We start from the raw sequence: 21,897 nt of genomic DNA, 5'->3' as shown, positions 1-21,897 counted from the left end.
GGGGGTTTCATTACCACAGTATGCGATAAAGGCGTTTCAGAGCCCCCCCCCTCTCTCTCTCTCTCTCTCTCTCTCTCTCTCTCTCTCTCTCTCTCTCTCTCTCATCCACCCCTTCCTCTTCCTCCTCTGCACTTAAGACACAATACCTGAAGTAGTACCAAACAAGCCTGAATTAACATATAGAAGACTTTATAAAAATAATCAGTGAACTAAACAATCAGTGAACTTGTAAGTATTGCAGAAACCGAAAATATAACGACTGATTTTTGAAAAGGCTGCTTTCAACGGAATAAAGGCTGTTTTCTCTGACATAAGTCTTTTTATAGTTCATATATGAAATATGTGTTAATGTAGTTGATGTTTTTAAAATATTTGATTATAATTGTTCATTACTTCTTATAACATTTATTCATTTCCTTATTTCCTTTCCTCACTGGGCTATTTTTCCAACTCGGGGTAATGGCTTAGATAGTAATAATAATAATAATAATAATAATAATAATAATAATAATAATAATAATAACAATAGCGTATCCCTTAGTAGGTGTTTCTTTCATTTTTCACAATCGCTCAATAGATAAATGGTTGACCTTCGTTTTAAAAAAAGAGTACCACAACAAAAGCAAATTTTCCTTGAAAATGCGAAATTTTCCATCCCTTGTTTTGTGGCAAACCAAGATGCTACTGAGTTTGTTGAAGAATTCTCATCTGATGATGTGACCCCAAAGGAATTTCTCGCTTATTATGAAGCAACATACATAGGAATTGAGAGACATGGAACGTCTATAGCCGCGTTGTAAATTCTTCACCGAGGATAAATAACAACGTGGAGGTATTTCGTAATGTGCTTAATAAATCAGAATGGAACGCCCATCACCATATATCTGGAGACTGTCGCCCTCAAGGATGAGGAACGCCTAGCAACAGCTGAGAAAGAAGTTAAGAAAAAGTACAAAGATGTAAATGCCAGAATAAAGGACTTGGTCGTAAACTAGAGCAAAGTACTTATGATGATAAAATGAAATATTTACGTTCCATTTCTTGTGCAGATGTTTTTTTTATTAAACAAAATGTGTTCTCTTCTGTGTTCTTTGTGATGTAATTCTTAAAATACTTATCGTGCAATAAACTACTTTTTTCCTCCTAAACATTTCTTAAATGAATATGCGAATGGATGGCAATATTCCTACGATAAAATGAGATATTTATGTTCCATTTCTTGTGCATATATTTTTTTAATAAACAAGTTGCGTTCTCTTTATGTTATCTTGTGTTCTTTGTGATTTAATTCTTAAAATACTTATTGTGTAATAAACTACTTTTTTCCTCCTATACATTTCTTTAATGAATATGCGAATGGATTGCAATATTTCTATTATGCAATTCAGGGAGTTTAAATAATCTATGTTGCAAATATCCTTCCAATCAAACGATTAATTACTATGTTTATTTTAAACAGTTTCTCACACCCTCCTAGAATTTTTGTGTTAAAAAAAAAAAAACACTAATTTCAAAGTCAAAATTTACGAATTCACCCACACTTCCTCATTCCTTAAACTTCACTTCACCGTCTCTCTTTAAATTCATTCACCAACTAGAGGGGCACTCAGTAGAGCGCAGACCTCCACCGTGGCAGCTTATTTCTCGACCTTGACCTTTGATCTCAACATGTATTAATTGGCGTGGATTTCCATACATTAAAATATGAACCAAGTTTGAAGTCTCTGAGACAACGATGTCCGAACTTATGGCTGATTACGCGAGATGGACATTTTGCTTGACCGTGACCTTCCAAAATCTAATCCTTTTCAGTTTTTTTTCCTCAACAGCTAATCCCTGCAAGTTTCAATACTCTCTGATTAAAATTGTGACCAGGAAGATGTTCACAAACACACGTACAAACAAACACAAATAAAAGGTAAAATATAACCTCCTTCCAATTTCGTTGGCGGAGGTAATCATCATTCTCTCTCTCTCTCTCTCTCTCTCTCTCTCTCTCTCTCTCTCTCTCTCTCTCTCTCTCTCTCTCTCTCTCTCTCGTAATGGAATGTTTTCTGGTACATATTATTACGGTAATTTTTCAACTGAGCTATGTTGGATGAAATGGGCTAACGACCTACATGGTTGAACAGTACAGTATCTTGGGTTTCTTGAAGTTTACGTTGCTGAGATGTCCTCCTGAATGCAAAAAAAAAAAGCATTTAATCTATATCTTCAAGTTCAGAACAGGGAGAAAACTTGTCAAAAATTACGAATAAACTTGAATAAGTAACATATTGCTTACTACAATTTTTTACGGTCATTACACACACTAAAAGTGATTGAAGTCCAAGAAATCCAACCAAAATACCGAACTCATCGTATGCCATTTGGCCTGTAGTGCTTTCTGCGCAAGCAAAATCGTTCCGAACCACAGTACCAAGTGGACAATATGATGCGTGAATGAAATCATGAGGTTGATCGACTGCCCCCTGCACGCATCGAGGTCAACGCTCATGAACAAATTTTGGGGTATATGAAAAGAAACATAAGCTCCTCGCTACGTAGATTTATCAGGGCAGACCTTAAATGCTAGACTTGAACAAGCAAAGTTGTGGTGCCCGATGTGGTTATGTCCCAGAATGGTGAACGCCAGACTGGGGTTCGAGTCCCGCTCAAACTCGTTAGTTTATTTAGGCGTTGCAACCTCACCATTGTTATGAGCTAAGGATAGGCGGTGTTTGGGGGAGCCTGCTGAGTCATCAGCAACCATTGCATGGCTCTTCTTGGTCCTACCTTGGGTGGAGAGGGGGCTTGGGCGCTGATCATATACATACATGGTCAGTCTCTAGGGCACTATCCTGCTAGATAGGGCAATGTTACTGTGCCTTGCCTCTGCCATTCACGAGCGGCCTTTAAACAAGGGATGTGTGAGCAGATGCAATAAGACGTTCCTGAAAGTTCGAGGATGAGTATTGGTCCTCCGGTAACGTACATACCATACAACTGGTCCAATTATCACCAAAGTAAAGGGTGATGACGAGGATGATTCATTCTTAAACAGTGATGGTAGTGATGAAGATTAATACATGTCAATATTTGTCTCCCCAATTGTTTGATTTACCTAATATATTAATACTGTATCATTTCATACAGATGTATTTAACCTTAAACCTTTACTCTCTCTCTCTTCACTCCTTTTCCAAATCTATTATCCCCTTTACACAGAGAGAGAGAGAGAGAGAGAGAGAGAGAGAGAGAGAGAGAGATTATGATATCGAGTACATTGTCTCAAATGTCATGAAAAGTCTGTGATTTGAGCCCATTATTTTTAACTAAATTAATATAACAGTGAATTCAAAATAAAAAACTAATAATTTTCCATAAAAAATTATGTAAAAAAATTAAATTCATTAAATTATTTGCGTTACAACGTGTAACGACGTAAAAGAAAAGGAAGGGTAAGGAGATAAATGGTGGAGTCACTAAAGAGGAAAAGTTGGTATAAAGGAATCTACTGTAAAGTAGATACTCATGACAAGTTCAAGAGTACTCAAGCTTTTATGTCAGAAATCGTTATTCAGTTTGCTGGTTAATTCATCAAATTCATGAGTAAAAACAGTGCCTGAAAAAAGTATATTTTGAGGCAAGGTACAGTGACATATGATCACCGGCCAAGACCCCCTCCTCTCCACCCAAGCTAGGCCCAAGGAGGGCCCGGAAATGGGTGCTGATGCCTCAGCAGATAGACCTATAGGCTCCGCCAGACAACCCCCCCCCCCCTCCATTCCTTAGCTCACAAGGATGGTGAGGTTGCAGCGACCAAAGGAACTTACGAGTTTGAACGGGACTCGAACCCTAATCTGGCAAGTACCAGACAAGGACGCTACCACTAGGTCACCACAACTTCAAAGTAACATACCGATCTATTAATTAATCTGATATTGAGAAAAAAAAAAAAAAAAAAAAAAAAAAAAAAAAAAAAACAAGACTCAAATTCCTGAAATGGATTCTAGGTAGGCAATTTTCCCAAAGTGTCAATATTCCTAGAGACCAATATATTATATCATCTCTTGGTAGTATTCAAATCGACTTATTTTTCTTTCAAATCTTTTATCCATTTCGATTACAGCATCACTATTCAATCCCTACAGCACATTACTAAAGATTTATTTTGTCTAAAGAATATGTAGAGAACTATTAGAAATACCAATTCTTCAATCATCATTTCCTCCTACGCCTATTGAGACAAAGGGCCCCGGTTAGATTTCGCCAGTCGTCTCTACCTTGAGCTTTGAAATCAATACTTCGCCATTCATCATCTACTTCACGCTTCATAGTCCTCAGCCATGTAGGTCTGGGTCTTCAATAGTGTATGAAATATAAATGTGAAAAAGCATCCAAGACTCATTAACAAGAAGAAAAAAATAATGTTATCTCAAGTCATGCGTTCGATGTTGCAAAGTTCTCTTGCCACTAAAGTGACTAAAGCTACCTACTGTATGTCACCTAACAGACTCATCAACTAGAATAACTGATACGCTGTGAAGGTTACACAATCGGGACTAGATATTGCTAAACGTTGAGTAAAAGCATGTGTGGTACTCTTACCGGTCAATCAAAAAAAAACTCTCTCTCTCTCTCTCTCTCTCTCTCTCTCTCTCTCTAATATATATATATATATATATATATATAAATATATATATATAGATATATACATATAAATATATATATATAATATATATATAGATATATATATATAAATATATATATAATATATATATAAATATATATACATATATGTATATATATACATATATACATATATATATATATATATATACTGTATATATAAATATATATACATATATGTATATATATATATATATACTGTATATATAAATATATATACATATATGTATATATATATATATATATATACTGTATATATATATATATATACATATATATATATATATATACATATATGTGTATATATATATATGTGTGTGTGTGTGTGTGTGTGTTAAAATCACAAATAATTCCCTGCCCTTGGCGAAACTGTAGTAAAAGAGACAAGCGTAAATGTTAGGAAAAGTAAATATCTAATAACATTGTTTTTCATGGCAAATGTTAATTACTCAAACGGATACATTATGTGTCTGCTCAAATACATGAGCATTTTTGTTGACCATCTGAATTTAGGTATTGGAGTATAATCATCTTAACAACCGTATTTTGAGAAAAGGTAGTCACAGTCATCGTAGAACTTAGCGAAGCTAGCTCTCTCTCTCTCTCTCTCTCTCTCTCTCTCTCTCTCTTTGAAAGGGCTAGGACTGGCAAAACTGTACTCGAGAAAACCTCATAATTAAACCTCACGTAAACCATAAAACCCCTATAAAAACTCCACTATCAATATATTACAATAATCGACAACTATAAAAACCACATCAGAATGAATACTAAGTCCTTGGATTACGGTCAAGGTAGAGAGCTTCCCCCATAACTTCTCGCCGATTCAAACTGGATTTGGCTCGTCAAACGTAATCTAAAATCGTGAGCCAACATCATTCTTTCTGATGGCAATTTCACTCATCATACTGGATAATCATAAATTCAGTGAGAGCTCAATCAAGGCCCATTCACTTCACAAAATGACTTTCTTCTCGGACTTATCTATCTTTCTAATACTTAGGCGTTCTTTATTTCAACAAGTCTTAGTTTATTTCAATTGGTTTGTTTGTTTATTAGTAAATTTGGACTAAAAAACGAGTGGAGGAATTTTACGGAAATTCCACCAAAGGTGTGTTGGACTGGCTACTCGCCTTAGATTTGGGAGACATAGAAAAAGAAGGATTAATTGTAAGTTATCAAGCGTTACATCCACCACGATTAGAGAGGGTGGACTCAAGGACTGTACCTTTGGCCCGTGAATTGCGCAACCTATGAAGGCACTAGTTCATTGTCATTCAAACTGATGTCAAAGAATGGAATGTTTAAAATTTCCCAATACAATGGCTCCTAAATGTCTGGGGTAAAAGCCATATACGGGATACGGCTATCGCGTGTCCTTTGTACGATGATATGCTGACTGCAAATGGCGAATGGTTGATAAATATATTGATGAGAATAGAAGGTTAATAAATATACTACTAAAGGTGAAAGACTGCTGAACTAACAAATATAGTTCGGAGGTCAATGTTAGATTAGGCATTGGTTATATTAACTACGTTATTAATAAAAAAAAAAAAAACTATTAATGCGGCCTGCAAAACTTTACTCTCATTCTCAGCTTAGAAAGGGGACTGAAAATTCTGGCGGAGGTACACTTCCAACTGGGTGTTTCCATTCTGTAGTCAATTACGGGTAAAGTTGGTCAAAACTGAATTTGGTCAGTGGTCGGATGGGTGACCAATTACTAATAAGAATTACAAGGTTAATACTGAAGAATAAATTAAAACTATGGGATCGCTGGAACTGGTGTTGCCTGGGATTGGTAAACACAAAACCAAAATATCCTCAATCAAAAAAAAAAAAAAAAAAAAAAAAAAAAAAAAAAAAAAAAAAAAAGACATGACACAACTGGACACAAACTATTAAAAGAATAAAAAAATTCAGCAGCAACTTCCCAGTAAGCATCTTGCAAATGAAATGGCAACATGAGCTTCCCTGAAAGCTTCTTACGAGTAATAAGCAGCAGCTTGCAGTAGCTTTCTGGTAAATTCTTTACAAAGAAAAAAATAGTAGTAATATCAGCTTTCCAGAAGATCCTTGGAAAGAAAAAGGAAGCCACAGCAAGGCCTTCACGGTAAGCTCCTTGCAAAGAAAAAAACAGTAGAAGCAGTAAAGAGATTCACAGTAAGCTCCTTACAAACAAAAGAGCAGCAGCAGCCACGCAGTATGCTCCTTATGAAGTAAAAAAAGTAGCAGCGTGAGGACCATCTCAGTATGGTCCATGCAGAGAAAAAAAAAGCAGCAGCAGCAACAAGTGCTTCCAAGTGAGCTCCTTACAAAGAAAAAAAGCAGTAGCAGCAGGAACCTCTCAGTATGCTCCGTATAAAGGAAAATCAGCAGCATTACCTTCTCTGAATGTTCATTACCAAGAGAAAAGCAGCAGACATAAGTTTCCTATTAAGCTATTTACAAAGAAAAAAAAGCAGCATCAATAATTACTGAGTAAGCAGCACACAAAAAGAGCCACAGCATTAGCAGAAACGTCTCAGAAGGCTCTTTTCAAAGAAAAAGCAGTATCAGCAGGAGCTTCTCAGTATGTTCCTTGAAAAGAAAAAAGCAGCAGAAAGTTACCTTGACAGCTCCTTATATAAGAATAAGTAGCAGCAGCTTTCCAGCAAGATCCTTACAACAAAAAAGCAGCAACAGGAGCTTCCAAGTGAGCTCCTCTAAGAACGGAGAGATTTATTCATAATTGGCGTGAAAATTGGACCAAGGTTTCAAATTGAAGTTGGAGAGCTAGCTGAAGTGAAACAATTAACTATGCACCTGTGTCCCTGTGGATGTTGCATGGGACTTCAATCTATCACTGGGCAGTAAGCTACAAGGCGTGTATGTATGTATACACTAAAATTCCTCCACCTTCATCCAGTAAGAGAGATTTAAATTCTTTATATCGTAAATCTATATCAAGTGCAATCTCTCTCTCTCTCTCTCTCTCTCTCTCTCTCTTATATATATATATATATATATATCTCTTATATATATATATATATATATAAGAGAGAGAGAGAGAGAGAGAGAGAGAGAGAGAGAGGGGGGGGGGGGGGGGCAGTCATTGTGCCCTTCATTTAAAATTCTAGTTCCGATGACGATGATAAGTAAAAAAAAAAAAAAATAACCAAATATTGGCATACATATTCTGGCTGATCTGATAAAAAAAAAAGTTTTATCATAGAATTAGAAGGGTCAAAATGACTTGGATAATTTTTTTTACACTGTCAGGTCACATATAGTTTCCCTTTAACAAATTGATAGGCTATAAAAACCTACGCTATCTTAATCGTATTAGAAAGTAAACTATAACTTACACAGCCAGAGGAGTTTAACACGATAAAGAAAATGACAACATTCTATCAATTATCATTGATATTGGAGAAACCTAAGCTTACTTTAGTCTCTCCTATAAGCGTCATCACAGAAAACTATCATACAACAATAGAAAATGGAAGTGACGGCAGACTACGTTATATTGACCGTTCGTCCTCATGCTTGATAAACGTGTGTATATAAGTAGGATACTGTTCAGATTTATTTGGAATTGTGATAATAAACTGTAATAATTGTCAAGAACATAGAATAAATAAATAAATAAATATATATATATATATATATATATATTATATATATATATATATATATATATATAAATTATATATATATATATATATATATATATATATAACAATAGCATTGATTATTATTTGCACCATAATAATGCTTGGTAAAATTTTACCTACGCATTACATCCTTGGATTACAAAGGATATTCATTCTTACAAAGTTGTAACCGAACAACACCTAAATACTGTATTGAAGTAATTCACTTATGTTAAAAACACTTTATGACATGGAAACATAGTTAGGACAAAAAAAAAAATGTATATTAAAAAGAGGGAATTGTAACATAAAACAATAATATTCTTTCCTGGGAATTGTGTTGTATCCACGAAATACTTCGTTAACAATATAATTCTAACTTGAAGACTTGTTGCTTTAATAACTTCTGTTCCATTCCAACGCTTTGTCTTATACTGATTCTGTCACATCGTCTCCAACTAAGCATTGCATCCAATCACGTAGCTTACATTAATTTCTCTGATAAATTCTTTGTTAAATATAACCAAAGCTATATTCAAAACTTCTTATTTAAAGCAAAACATTTACAGCAACAACATTTCACAAACTCCAAGTCAGCTTTCTTATCAAAATTCCTTTCAACGCTCATACCCTCCATCGATATTTCTAAAAGCTTTCTTACATGAAAATATGCACTGAAGATAAATAACCTCTTCTTTACCCCCTCAGCCATCTTATCAAAATACATAATCAACAAGAAATTGAGTTTTAGAAGGAAAAAATATATTTACAAAACCTTTAAGAAAAGTAGCTCTCCACAATAACATACCCTAGAGAAAAAAAAAGATCCATTACAGTATAAAAAAAAGCATAAGAAAATTACTGCTTCTGGTGCTGGTGAAAGCAGGTGGTAAGGTTTATTCACTAAAAGGATTGACATACCTGTTGGAAAACCTTCCCTTCTAACTCCAACCATAACAAACAATTCATGGTTATATTGATACCAATTCAACAGGGGAAATATTGGTTAGAAAATCTAAAAGAAATTATGTACTTACGCTTGAGCATCATTTTCTGTCGGTCCCGGGGCAGCCGGGCGAGCCCACAGCTGCTGACCCGTGTGAAGGATCTGTTGCAAGGAGCGATCTACCCTTGGAAGCTCCCCACCTCCATTCAAGTTGCTGGCTAGGTGTTCAGCCTGCTGCAACAGTTCTTGCAAGTTACGGCCACTCATTGTAAATCTGAAGATACAGAAAAAAAAACCATTGAAAGCTTACTGTATTTTCAGCTCAAATTATCAACACCAAAACTCAGTATAAAATAGTAAATTAATCACTTTTTTTGTTTATGGTCACTTCTAAATCTGAAAAGATACCACAAATGAAAACTCAACCCTACTTTTACCTTTGTCTACTTCTAGTCGCTATTCCAAATAATGTGTTTAATAGGGGAAGTTATGTACCAAAATCAGCTGAAGCAACAAAAACCAGAAATGAATAGCAAGATATATCACAAAATTTCAAAGAAATATGATATTTTCATTAGTAAAATAAATTTTTGAATATACTTACCCGATAATCATGTAGCTGTCAACTCCGTTGCCCGACAGAATTCTACGGAAGGGATACGCCAGCGATCGCTATACAAGAGGGGGGTGTACTCACAAGCGCCACCTGTGGCCAGGTACTGCAGTACTTCTTGTTGACACCACCTCAATTTTTCCTCAGTCCACTGGTTCTATGGGGAGGAAGGGTGGGTCAATTAAATCATGATTATCGGGTAAGTATATTCAAAAATTTATTTTACTAATGAAAATAACATTTTTCAATATTAATCTTACCCGATAATCATGTAGCTGATTCACACCCAGGGAGGTGGGTGAAAACCAGTGTACATGTATATCAAGAAGCTAAGTATCCCGTATTTCATATTATCAGTTATTCAAAATAACAATGAAATTATAAGTACCTGGTAAGGAAGTCGACTTGAGCCATTACTCTGCCTTAAATAAGTTCGTCTTCCTTACTGAGCGCAGCGTTCCTCTTAGGAGGCTGAACAACTCTAAGGTGCTGAAGTATCAAGGGCTGCAACCCATAATAAAGGACCTCATCACAACCTTTAACCTCGGCGCTTCTCAAGAAAGAATTGACCACCCGCCAAATCAACAAGGATGTGGAAGGCTTCTTAGCCGACCGTACAACCCATAAAAAGTATTCAAGAGAAAGGTTAAAAGGTTATGGGATTATGGGAATGTAGTGGCTGAGCCCCCGCCTACTACTGCATTCGTTGCTACGAATGGTCCCAGGGTGTAGCAGTACTCGTAAAGAGACTGGACATCTTTGAGATAGAATGATGCGAACACTGACTTGCTTCTCCAATAGGTTGCATCCATAACACTCTGCAGAGAACGGTTCTGTTTGAAGGCCACTGAAGTAGCCACAGCTCTCACTTCATGTGTCCTTACCTTCAGCAAAGCAAGGTCTTCTTCCTTCAGATGAGAATGTGCTTCCCTAATCAGAAGCCTGAATAGTAAGAAACTGAGTTCTTAGACCTTGGAAAAGAAGGCTTCTTGATAGCACACCATAAGGCTTCTGATTGTCCTCGTAAAGGTTAAGACCTTTTTAGATAGTACCTAAGAGCTCTAACTGGGCAAAGTACTCTCTCCAGTTCATTCCCCACCAAGTTGGACAGGCTTGGGATCTCGAACGACTTAGGCTAAGGACGTGAAGGAAGCTCGTTTAGCAAAAACCGAGCTGCAAGGAACATGTAGCCGTTTCAGATGTGAAAACTATGATCCTGCTGAAGGCGTGGATCTCACTTACTCTTTTAGCTGTTGTCAAGCACACGAGGGAAAGAGTTTTTAATGTGAGGTCCTAAAAAGAGGCTGATTGGAGAGGTTCAAATCTTGATGACATAAGGAACCTTAGGACCACGTCTAGATTCCAGCCTGGAGTGGACAACCGACGTTCCTTTGAGGTCTCAAAAGACCTAGGGAGGTCCTGTAGATCTTTGTTGGTGGAAAGATCCAAGCCTCTGTGGCGGAAAACCGCTGCCAACATACTTCTGTAACCCTTGATCGTAGGAGCTGAAAGGGATCTTACTTTCCTTAGATGTAACAGGAAGTCAGCAATCTGGGTTACAGTGGTACTGGTTGAGGAAACTGCATCGGTCTTGTACCAGCTTCGGAAGACTTCCCCTTGAGACTGATAGACTCTGAGAGTGGATGTTCTCCTTGCTCTGGCAATCGCTCTGGCTGCCTCCTTCGAAAAGCCCCTAGCTCTTGAGAGTCTTTCGAAAGTCTGAAGGCAGTCAGACGAAGAGCGTGGAGGTTTGGGTGTACCTTCTTTACGTGAGGTTGACGTAGAAGGTTCACTCCTAGAGGAAGAGTCCTGGGAATGTCGACCAGCCATTGCAGTACCTCTATGAACCATTCTCTCGCGGGCCAGAGCGGAGCCAACCAACGTCAGCCGTGTCCCTTTGCGAGAGGAGAACTTCTGAAGTACCCTGTTGACAATCTTGAACGGCGGGAATGCATACAGGTCGAGATGGGACCAGTCCAGCAGAAAAGCATCCACGTGAACTGCTGCTGGGTCTGGAATCGGAGAACAATACAACAGGAGTCTCTAGGTTATCGAGGTAGCGAACAGATCTATGGTTGGCTGACCCCACAGGGCCCAAAGTCTGCTGCAAACATTCTTGTGAAGGGTCCACTCTGTGGGGATGACCTGACCCTTCCGGCTGAGGCGATCTGCCATGACATTCATACCGCCCTGAATGAACCTCGTTACCAGCGTGAGCTTTCGATCTTTTGACCAGATGAGGGGGTCCCTTGCGATCTAGAACAACTTCCACGAAAGAGTCCCTCCCTGCTTGGAGATGTAAGCCAGGGCTGTGGTGTTGTCAAAGTCCACCTCCACCACCTTGTTAAGCTGGAATGACTTGAAGTTTATCAAGGCCAGAAGAACTGCCAACAACTCCTTGCAATTGATGTGAAGTGTCCTTTGCTCCTGATTCCATGTTCCCGAGCATTCCTGTCCGTCCAAAGTCGCACCCTAGCCCGTGTCTGATGCGTCCGAGAGGAGACGGCGGTCGGGTTTCTGAACAGCCAAAGGTAGACTTCCTTGAGAAGAAAGCTGTTCTTACACCACGCGAGAGTAGACCTCCTCTCTTCGGAAACAGGAACTGAGACCGTCTCTAGCGTCATGTCCTTTATCCAGTGAGCAGCTAGATGATACTGAAGGGGGCGGAGGTGGAGTCTCCCTAACACGATGAACAGGGCCAGCGATGAAAGTGTCCCTGTTAGACTCATCCACTACCTGACTGAGCATCGGTTCCTTCTCAGCATGCTCTGGATGCATTCTAGGGCTTGGAAGATCCTTCGGGCCGACGGAAAAGCCCGAAAAGCTCGACTCTGAAGATCCATACCCAGGTAGACAATGGTCTGGGATGGGACGAGCTGGGACTCCTCAAAATTGACCAGGAGGCCCAGTTCCTTGGTCAGATCCATAGTCCATCTGAGAATCTCCAGACAGCGACGACTTGTGGGAGCTCTTAAAAGCCAGTAGTCTGACGGAGCCGGACACAAGATCATGGTACTGCTGCACAGTCTGTGAACTGTCAACCATGGGGAAGCGAGGAAGTACAGTGACAACCCGAAGCTGTCTAGACTGTCTGGGTCGTACAGACAACTCCTTATCGGGTTGCTGAGGTTGCCGCACTGCGTCACAACAAGTCACTTCTGCTGGTTGTTGAACGTCTTCCCAGTGACACACTGACTCCGTAAACAAAAAAATCCTCTAACAAGGACTAAGCTTGGACTGCATGTCTTGCAACACAGCTCAAGGTCTATGGGAGCAGGTGTGGTAACAGACGGGGTTAGCGACTGAAGTGGAACCATTACCTTCCCTGGAAGCATGTTATGCTTAAATAAAAGTCCATAGGAGGCTACGCAGCTAAAGGCTCCTCTCCAAATGACAGAGTCCTCAAGGGAATATCAGAAGGAGGGAGAAAAGCACTTTCTCATCTACAGGGACCATATCCGAGAAAAGCTAAGTTCTCTCAGTGAGGGTTTCACTGGTGCAAAAGCAGCAGACTAGAAGGCAACGTTATGAAACTGCTTGACAGTCTAGTGAGTTGGCAACAACCAAAGATGTGTGACTGAGAAGCATGCGGTAAGGTATGCAGAGCATGCTGTATGCAGAGCATGCTGTATGTAGAGCATGCTGTAAGGTAAGCAGAGCATGTTGCATGGCGGGTAACATTTCTCAGAAATTCCATGACCAGTGCTAGATTGAGTAATATCGCATTACTGTCCATTGAAAGTGCACGTGCCGAGGGAATTGATTTAGACTGTTTTGTTGATGAATTTGATAGCCGGCATGATAATCGTAGAATTAAGCTGCACTAAATATACGTACTATAATCTACTTCACCTCAGGAAAGGGAAACCCGCCCTGTTGGCAACACTGCATTACTTCATGCATGCTTGCATGGGGTTTTAATATCAACATAATATTTACATTATATTCATAACTCATGATTCATTTTTGTTTTGAAGATATTTTTGCCATATTTTTGCGATTTTGTTAAAAATATATTGCAAGGAATACATATATATATTTTTTTTTTTTTTTAAGTAATACGAATAACCTCCATTATCATAATGTTTGTGTAGGCATACATGTATATGCTTTACAAATGCAAGTTATGAAAGTAATGAGGTGTTATTATTGTCATTTGTTATTTCAAAGTTGAATGGGAAGAGGCTCAAGCTGAGGAGAAAGTGGCAGATGCATGCGTTGAGGTGGCTGACTCATAGCATGAGGTTCCTGCCTCAAGAGTTGCGCTTGCCTCAAGGGTTGAGGTGGATGCGCAGTAGCAGGTTCCTGTCTCACGAGTTGAGGTTCTTGAGGTGTGAGCTGCGAGAGTTGAGGTAGCGGCTGCGCAGAACGCAGTTCCTGTCTCACGAGTTGAGGTTCTTGAGGTGCTAGCCTCAAGAGTTGAGGCTCTCGCCTTGAGGAAAGTTGAGGTAGCAGCTGCGAGAGCTGAGGAGGCTGCCTCAAGGATGGTAGAGGTTGTCGTACCTCAAGAGGTTGTTGCCTCGAAGATGGTCTAACTGCAAGAAACTCTTGCCTCAAAGGAAGAGGAGGATGTAAGGCATAAGACTCCTGTTCCCATTGTTGAGGTTGCCTTAAGGAAGGTGGAGGTTGCTGCACAACGCTGGTAACTGGCAACTCCCAACGCGGCAGCTCACGCATGGAGGTAGCCTGAGGAACCTCAACCTCATACGTCTGGCAGATTGTACTGCGCAGAGGAGGAGGAGCGTTCGCAGGAGGAGGTGTATTAACCTCCTCTGCCTGAAACTCCTGCATCAACACCGCAAGCTGAGACTGCATTGACTGCAGCAAAGACCACTAGAGTTTAAGAAAGACAACAACAAACGGAGCTACTGTCCGTTGAGACTGAGGGTCTAAAACAGCTGGTGCGGCAACAGACGGAGCTACTGCCTGTTGCGATACCACCTTGCCTCTCTGGGAGGTGTGCAGTTGTCGTACTGCAGCAAGTCCGAACTGACCCAGTGCTAATGGCTACACCTAGGAGTTGGACTTGTGCGGAAGGGACCGACTTGCACTTAAAAGCTGCAAGATTGGTCCATGGTTTCTGCGAGAAACCTCTACCGCAGACGAGGAAAGAAAGGGCTCTCTCGTCTTTGTGTGGGTGGGGTGATCACGTCGGCAACGTGTGTAGATACACCCGAAACCACGGAGGGAAAAACGTCTGTTCGTCGATCAAGGCCTGCTGAACCCATAAGTCCTTCGACATTACTTCTCCCCTGGGCTTGGGAGCTTGTAAGAGGTCCCAGACTAGGCGAACAACTGGCACGAACAGACGAACCCTCGAACGCAACACTGTAACACTTTGCGCTTATCACTTATCACTTTTGATTTTCTGTTTGCACTTATTTCACTGAACTCGAAACTTTAAGTGGTTTGTACCTGAAACACGCAATTCTATCCTTCCTTAAAAGTTAATAATTGCGAAAACAGAATTACGATGTAACAGAAAAATCTAATGAAAGATAAATAATTCAGTGGCTGGAAAGAGACTAAACACTAGATCAAATAAACTACGTTTAAAATCCCTCACCGCATAAAGCTTGAGAACAAGAATAAAACTCTAGAAACGTTTACCTTCTTCCCCTAAAGAGACTAGGGAGAAGAGCAAAAACGATAACAACGTTACTCGCTTGAACGAAACGTTTATCCTCCTCTCTCTCCCTCCGTCTCTATCTCTCTCTCTCTCTTGACTTAGAACCTGAGAGAAGAGCCCAATCAAATATATCGTTAAAACATATTATTGTTAAAGGAAAAAAACTGAAAGATTTCCCAAATAAAAAGTTCCTTTATTAGAATTAAAACCATTAAGCTAAGAAAGAATGAACAAAACGCTAGAAACGGTTTACTCTTACTGCAACGTGACACCGTGAAAATTCTCTCTCTATCGTAACGATAGAGCGCAAGTTGAACGTTCTGAACGTCAACAACTGCAGAGACAAAACAAAACGTTAGTTCCACTTTGAAAACAGTACGAGACTATCAAAGAAATTCTTTCAAAAACATTAAAATAGCATAATATGAGAAGGTAAAACCGAAATGACGGGCTCAATGTTAATTAACTTCGATACAAGAAAAGACCGCCTAGTATTAGGAAAGGTCGAATATAAACAAATATAAAAATTAATTTTAATAAGTTTATAAAAAAAAAAGAAAGTTAATCGAAGAGGCCTATAAAAGGCGGAGAGATATAAAATAAATCTATAACTTTTGTTAAGCAAAATTAAGAAAGAGAGTCTATACTCTCTTAGACACCAACACTTCCGTCTAAGGGAAGGGTCGGCCATCTAAAGGTGAAAGAGAGTTCATACTCTCTTCGTCACCATAATTAATCAAATTAATTCCAAAAGCTAGCTAAGCTAATAATAAAACTTCCTGAATAGCGAAAGCTAAAATCTAGAGCAAATACATCACCAAATCGTGAGCAAAAACTCCAGAATCAACAGCGTATCCATTTAGGTCTAGCCGGAGGCACGACAGAGGAAAAATTGAGGTGGTGTCAACAAGAAGTACTGCAGTACCTGGCCACAGGTGGCGCTTGTGAGTACACCCCCCTCTTGTATAGCGATCGCTGGCGTATCCCTTCCGTAGAATTCTGTCGGGCAACGGAGTTGACAGCTACATGATTATCGGGTAAGATTAATATTGAAAATTATATTTTTCCTAACTACAGTATACAGTACTGTACAAACCTGGGTCCTTTATTAGGAGTATGTTTTTAGCGTAGCTTAAACTCGGTTTTTAACATCATATGGTGTTGGCATTGAAAACAGGCCCCCTTGCCAGCACAGTAAGTAGCTACTTTGACCTTCACCTTAGCATTGTGGGGGTTGTAGCAGGAAGTAAAACTTGAAGGACTCATGTTAGTATAATTAAGAAAAAGGAGAGTTACTTTCAAAATTTGTGAATTGTTCCTCATCCTTTGATAGGAAACTTATCCTAGGGAGAGAGAAAGTCCCTATAACCAAGCAGACAAGGATGTACAAACACTTTGACCTGGGAGGGTGCACAAGTGTTGACACCATTCCACCTAAAAATCACTTGAGAAAACATTCTCGTTTACGACAGACAAGGTTCTTGCCTGGCAACAGTCAATGAAGAACCTTTATCATAAAAGGGCAAATTGTCTAAAAAGTGTGGTCACTTCAAAGCACAGTAATGGGGTTGTCTACATTTGTGTTCATCTTCCCCCTCGTATGAAGTATAGGGGAGATAGTTCTATATCTACTCGTATAGAAAAACTGCTTAGTACGGAAGCTTACCTGCATCAATGTTCGATCCAACAAATAATGGCATGATCACTGTACACCCAGAGAGGGGAAGGAAAAAGAGGAAAGAAGGGTAAGACATTCTTACCTCTCACTCAGACTTGTCATGACCATTATCTTAGATGAGATGCTGCTTGTCTTATGAAGAGATAAGTTCATTACACAACATTTTCCTTCTTCATTCTCTGGGGCCTGCAGGTTCAGGAGTAATCCCTTCCGAGTCCTTGGAATCATTGTTCTCTTGAGATCGCTCTGCATCTCACAAAGGAGATGGAATGTCTTCTAGGATTGGCGCGAGGCCAAAACGAGAGATGAAGCTTCACTCACATGATCTGAGAGCCTCATATTCGGAAGATATTTCCTGGGATCAACTGGTGGAACCTGCTTTTTCCGAGTCTTCAGTCCCAACTTGTATTTCCATAAAGTGCCCGTGGCGAAAGGAGACTAAGTCTCAAGACAACTGAGACAGGGGTCCCGTTCATTCGTCGTCCTCAAAGAAGAAGCTGCTGGCTTGGGTCAATCAAACTTGATTAGATCCTATCTCCTTTGGGAGGCATCTCCTGAACTCTCCTCCCATCCCTTCGTTTTGAGCTTATGTTAACCATAGCAATTGGGAACAGTAGATTTTCTTGCTTAGAACAAGACTGTGTACCAAACTCTGAAAACAAAGGGTTCTTAGATGTCTTATCTGGGGAGGAAGGGTTAGCTGGTAACTTACCCCTACCACCTCTTACAGGTGACGTGCTCAATGATTGTTTGGAGTGTCTCTGCTTGATGTCCTTTGTTCTCAAAAGGAAAAGCTCCACCCAACTGGAGCGAGATCACTTAGGTTAAGAAGAAAGCTCCTCATTCCCAAAGGACAATGAATTTCAATGGCTATAAGAGCACTTAGTAGACCATAAAAGTAAAGTTATCCATCTGGATTGTGAAGGAGAGCATTAACTGGACCACAACACAGGGTGCCAACTGGATATCGATAGAGAGCACCAACTGGACTGCGACAGAGAGCATAGAATGGAGCGTCCTGTAGAAGATCAATTGCTGGCACAAGGAGGTGAATGCCCAACTGGAGTACAGAGCCTTGCTGGACTACGATGGCGAGGTTTCCTTGCAACACGATGAAGTGTGTTTGCTGGATCCCGATGGCAAAGTGCGGCTGTACAAGGAACTGGACCACCTAGCTTGACGGAGAGAAGTCGAAGAAAAAGGACGAGTCCTCTTTTAAGACCTGCCGGGAAAACTAGAGGAGCCTATTGAAGAGCGCTTGCCTGATACCTCCAAGGGGTGACAATGCTGATAGCGAGCTGGAGGAAGCACTGGCACTATTAAGTCTGGCAGAGAAGAAGAACAAGACGCTCTCTTCCTAGAAGTGAAATAATGAGATCCGTCTCTGTGCCTGGAGCATGATGACAACAGACTGGTCAAAGGTCTGGAAGATTTAGAAGTCCGAAGAGATGGTGATCGTTTGCTATAAACCTCCACATTGGAAGATATGCGAGGATGATGGCAAGCAACCTAAGGAGTGAGCTCCAAAGAACAAGAGCAATTATGGGAAGCAGAAGAGTGATGAGATGCTGTCCTTGAAGAAGCCTTCTGGGAAGTTGGAGGGGTAAGTGGAAGTTCCTCTTCTAAAGTGCCATCTGCAGGTGAGGAAACAACAGCAGACTCCACCTGAAGAGATCCCTCTGAAAGTCTCTCTTCTACTGGACATCTCAAGGCAAGGATACGTTGAAGGTTATCCTCCAACAGGAGTCCTGGATGCTGAGACGGTCGCAAAACTCGCAGCACCTCCGCCTTCTGAAAAAGATAAGGCTCACCCAGGAGAAGACTTCATCAATTCACTAGGGGAACTGACAACACTTCCCTGTCCCTGAGCTTGCCTGAAAGTTAAGGTACTCACAGTCATACTCAAGCATGCTCTAGAAGAAGCTTCTTGAGAAGATTCAGAAAGGAGAGTCCCAGTGGAAGAAGAAGCATGCCTGGCCTTCTTTGACTTTGAGGATCTTCTTCTCCCTCCTGCTGAACTTCACCCATTGGTAGGATAGCCACTTCCTATGCTCATTACACAGTTGCTTAAACAAGGATCCACATCAATGACACACTCTCCGCACATGAAAGTACCACAGGTCTCTGGTGGTACTCTCAGGCATGTCCACATAACCTCCATGATGACAACAATCCCATACAAACACACTAGAAAAGAATATTAACTTCAAAATAGAATTCTGCCATAGTTCCACATATGAGAGAGAGAGAGAGAGAGAGAGAGAGAGAGAGAGAGAGAGAGAGAGAGAGAGAGAGAGAGAGAGAGAGAGAGAGAGAGGGGGGGGGTATGTCTGCACTCTCCACTGGCTGGAATCAAAGTGAATACCTGCGATCCAGAGGGGGACGGTTACCTAGCTGCTGCTGACAGGCAACTACCTACTGGACTGTTTACACCTCATTGAAAGTTTTAACCGCCATGTTCCAGCTTTGCTGTTTTATTAGTGAAGGAACAGAGTAAAGATTTCACACAAAGCACTGAGAGGTCAGTAACAGATGACCATTTGTCGTGGTGACCAAGAGCTAAGTGGCTGCTTATATATTTATATCATAGGTAGTAGGTTGGCCTGGGCACCAGCCGCCCGTTGAGATACTACCGCTAGAGAGTTATGGGGTCCTTTGACTGGCCAGACAGTACTACATAGGACCCTTCTCTCTGGTTACGGTTCTTTCCCTTTGCCTACACAGACACCGAATAGTCTGGCCCATCCTTTACAGATTCTCCTCTGTCCTCATACACCTGACAACACTGTGATTACTAGACAATTCTTCTTCACCCAAGGGGTGAACTACTGCACTGTAATTGTTCAGTGGCTACTTTCCTCTTGGTGAGGGTAGAAGAGACTCTTTAGCTATGTAAGCAGCTCTTCTAGGAGAAGGACACTCCAAAATCAAACCATTGTTCTCTATTCTTGGGTAGTGCCATAGCCTCTGTACCATGGTCTTACACTGCCTTGGGTTAGAGTTCTCTTGCTTGAGGGTACACTCGGGCACACTTTTCTATCTAGTTTCTCTTCCTCTTGTTCTGTTAAAGTTTTTATGGTTTAATGTGAAATATTTATTTTAATATTGTTACTATTCCTAAAATATTTTATTTTTCCTTATTTCCTTATTTACTTTCCTCACTGGGCTATTTTCCCTGTTGGGGCCCCTGGGCTTATAGCATCCTGCTTTTCCAACTAGGGTTGTAGCTTAGCATTTAATAATAATAATAATAATCTGCTCGAGGCAGAGGGTACATGGCGTAACAATACAATATTGCCAAACCCACAGGAATTCTTCTATATAGTCATAAAGTGCGCCAGAGATTACCCCAATTAAACGACAAGGGTTTGTATCTGTGTAGGTACAAACATATTATCATGCATTGTATGCCATCCTATAGGATGTGAATTAGCTTTACTGTGCAGTATATTCACTTGTTCTCCCAACATTATACATTCTATGATCACTCAGCACATGAACAAAACTAATAACTGTGTCCACCATACATTTTGTTACTGAACAAAGTTTTGAATGACGATATGTTTTGCACACTATGAACACTCACCGTACGAAAGGAACATATGCTTCATATTTTATGTTGACACTGCCATAAAAATATGCATCCAAATTAAAAATTTCTTTGATAAGGGGCTCCACGACTATACTCCCTTTTCTTTATTCTTAATCCAAACACGTAACAATGCTTTTAGTATAAAACCCACAGTACAAAAATTGTCCCAACTAAGATCACAAATCTGGAAGCAATATGACAAATTCGAAGATAATTTGTATTTTTCCTAACCATACAAACCTTAGCTATTTACATTGGGTTTACCTTTTAGCGCAGCTGAAATGGCGAGCCATTAGAATTTAACGAGGGTGTATTACCCCCGCGCTAGTTAGCGGGGGGGTAGGGGAGTGGTAGCTAGCTACCCCTCCCCCCCCTCACACACAGATGAATGCTCACTTTCACTTAGAGGTAGGACTTGTCTTGGGGGACAGGGCTGGCGGGCAAATATGTGTAAATAGCTAAGGTTTGTATGGTTAAGAAAAATACAAATTATCTTCGAATTTGTCATTTGTTCCGTAACCGAAATTCAAACCACGCTATTTACATTGGGTGACTTACCCCTTAGGTAGGGTGGAAAGTCCCCAGCCATACTGGCTTTGGCTTTACCCGAGGACTCAGAATCCGAGTGAGTCGCACTCGAGAAAAGGAGTCCCTGCACCTCACAAGTTCCTTGCTCTGCAAGGAACCGTGTGGCCTACATAAGCTTGTGTGTGAAGGAAGAAGTGTGACCCGTCCTAGGCAGTTGACCTGGAGTTCCAGAAGGAACACTGGGTTAGGACGTTCCCAATACCACCTCGTCAGGGTATGGGGGACGCGACAGTATTGACTCAATACTCGGAACACAAGGAAGCATGGTTTACCTGCAGAGGTTCGAGGTCAGCTATGCAGAGACCAGGATGCTGCTTCCCCGTAGAGGGGATGATGAAGAAAGAAATAAGGGTCAGACATACTTCTTTCGTTCATGCAGACTAAAACCTGATAACAATGCCCTCAACCTTCTGCTACCTGTCCAAAAAGGAGCCTGAGGTTAGACCAGCTGTTGTGTAGCCACCACAAAGCGATAGAAAACGTATCGAGACTCCTGTGGGTCACGCCCTGCAGGAAGCGGGCTGCGAAGGTCATTAGACGCT

General features: G+C 40.4%; 1 protein-coding gene across 1 annotated transcript in view; it reads right to left on the bottom strand.

The window, feature by feature from the left end:
- Nucleotides 1-21,897, bottom strand: part of LOC137631093 (nuclear pore complex protein Nup93-like) — a 479,887-nt gene that overhangs the window by 400,961 nt on the left and 57,029 nt on the right. Inside the window, exon 2 of the mRNA XM_068362728.1 lies at nt 9,347-9,529. Coding sequence (XP_068218829.1) covers nt 9,347-9,522 — 176 coding nt within the window. The 5' untranslated portion in view covers nt 9,523-9,529. The remainder of the gene's footprint in view (nt 1-9,346; nt 9,530-21,897) is intronic.

This window comes from Palaemon carinicauda, chromosome 39 (assembly GCF_036898095.1).
Source record: "Palaemon carinicauda isolate YSFRI2023 chromosome 39, ASM3689809v2, whole genome shotgun sequence".
In the NCBI taxonomy this organism is placed as follows: domain Eukaryota; kingdom Metazoa; phylum Arthropoda; class Malacostraca; order Decapoda; family Palaemonidae; genus Palaemon; species Palaemon carinicauda.
Note: the sequence above shows the minus strand (reverse complement) of the source record. Positions and strands in the feature narration are given on the sequence as shown.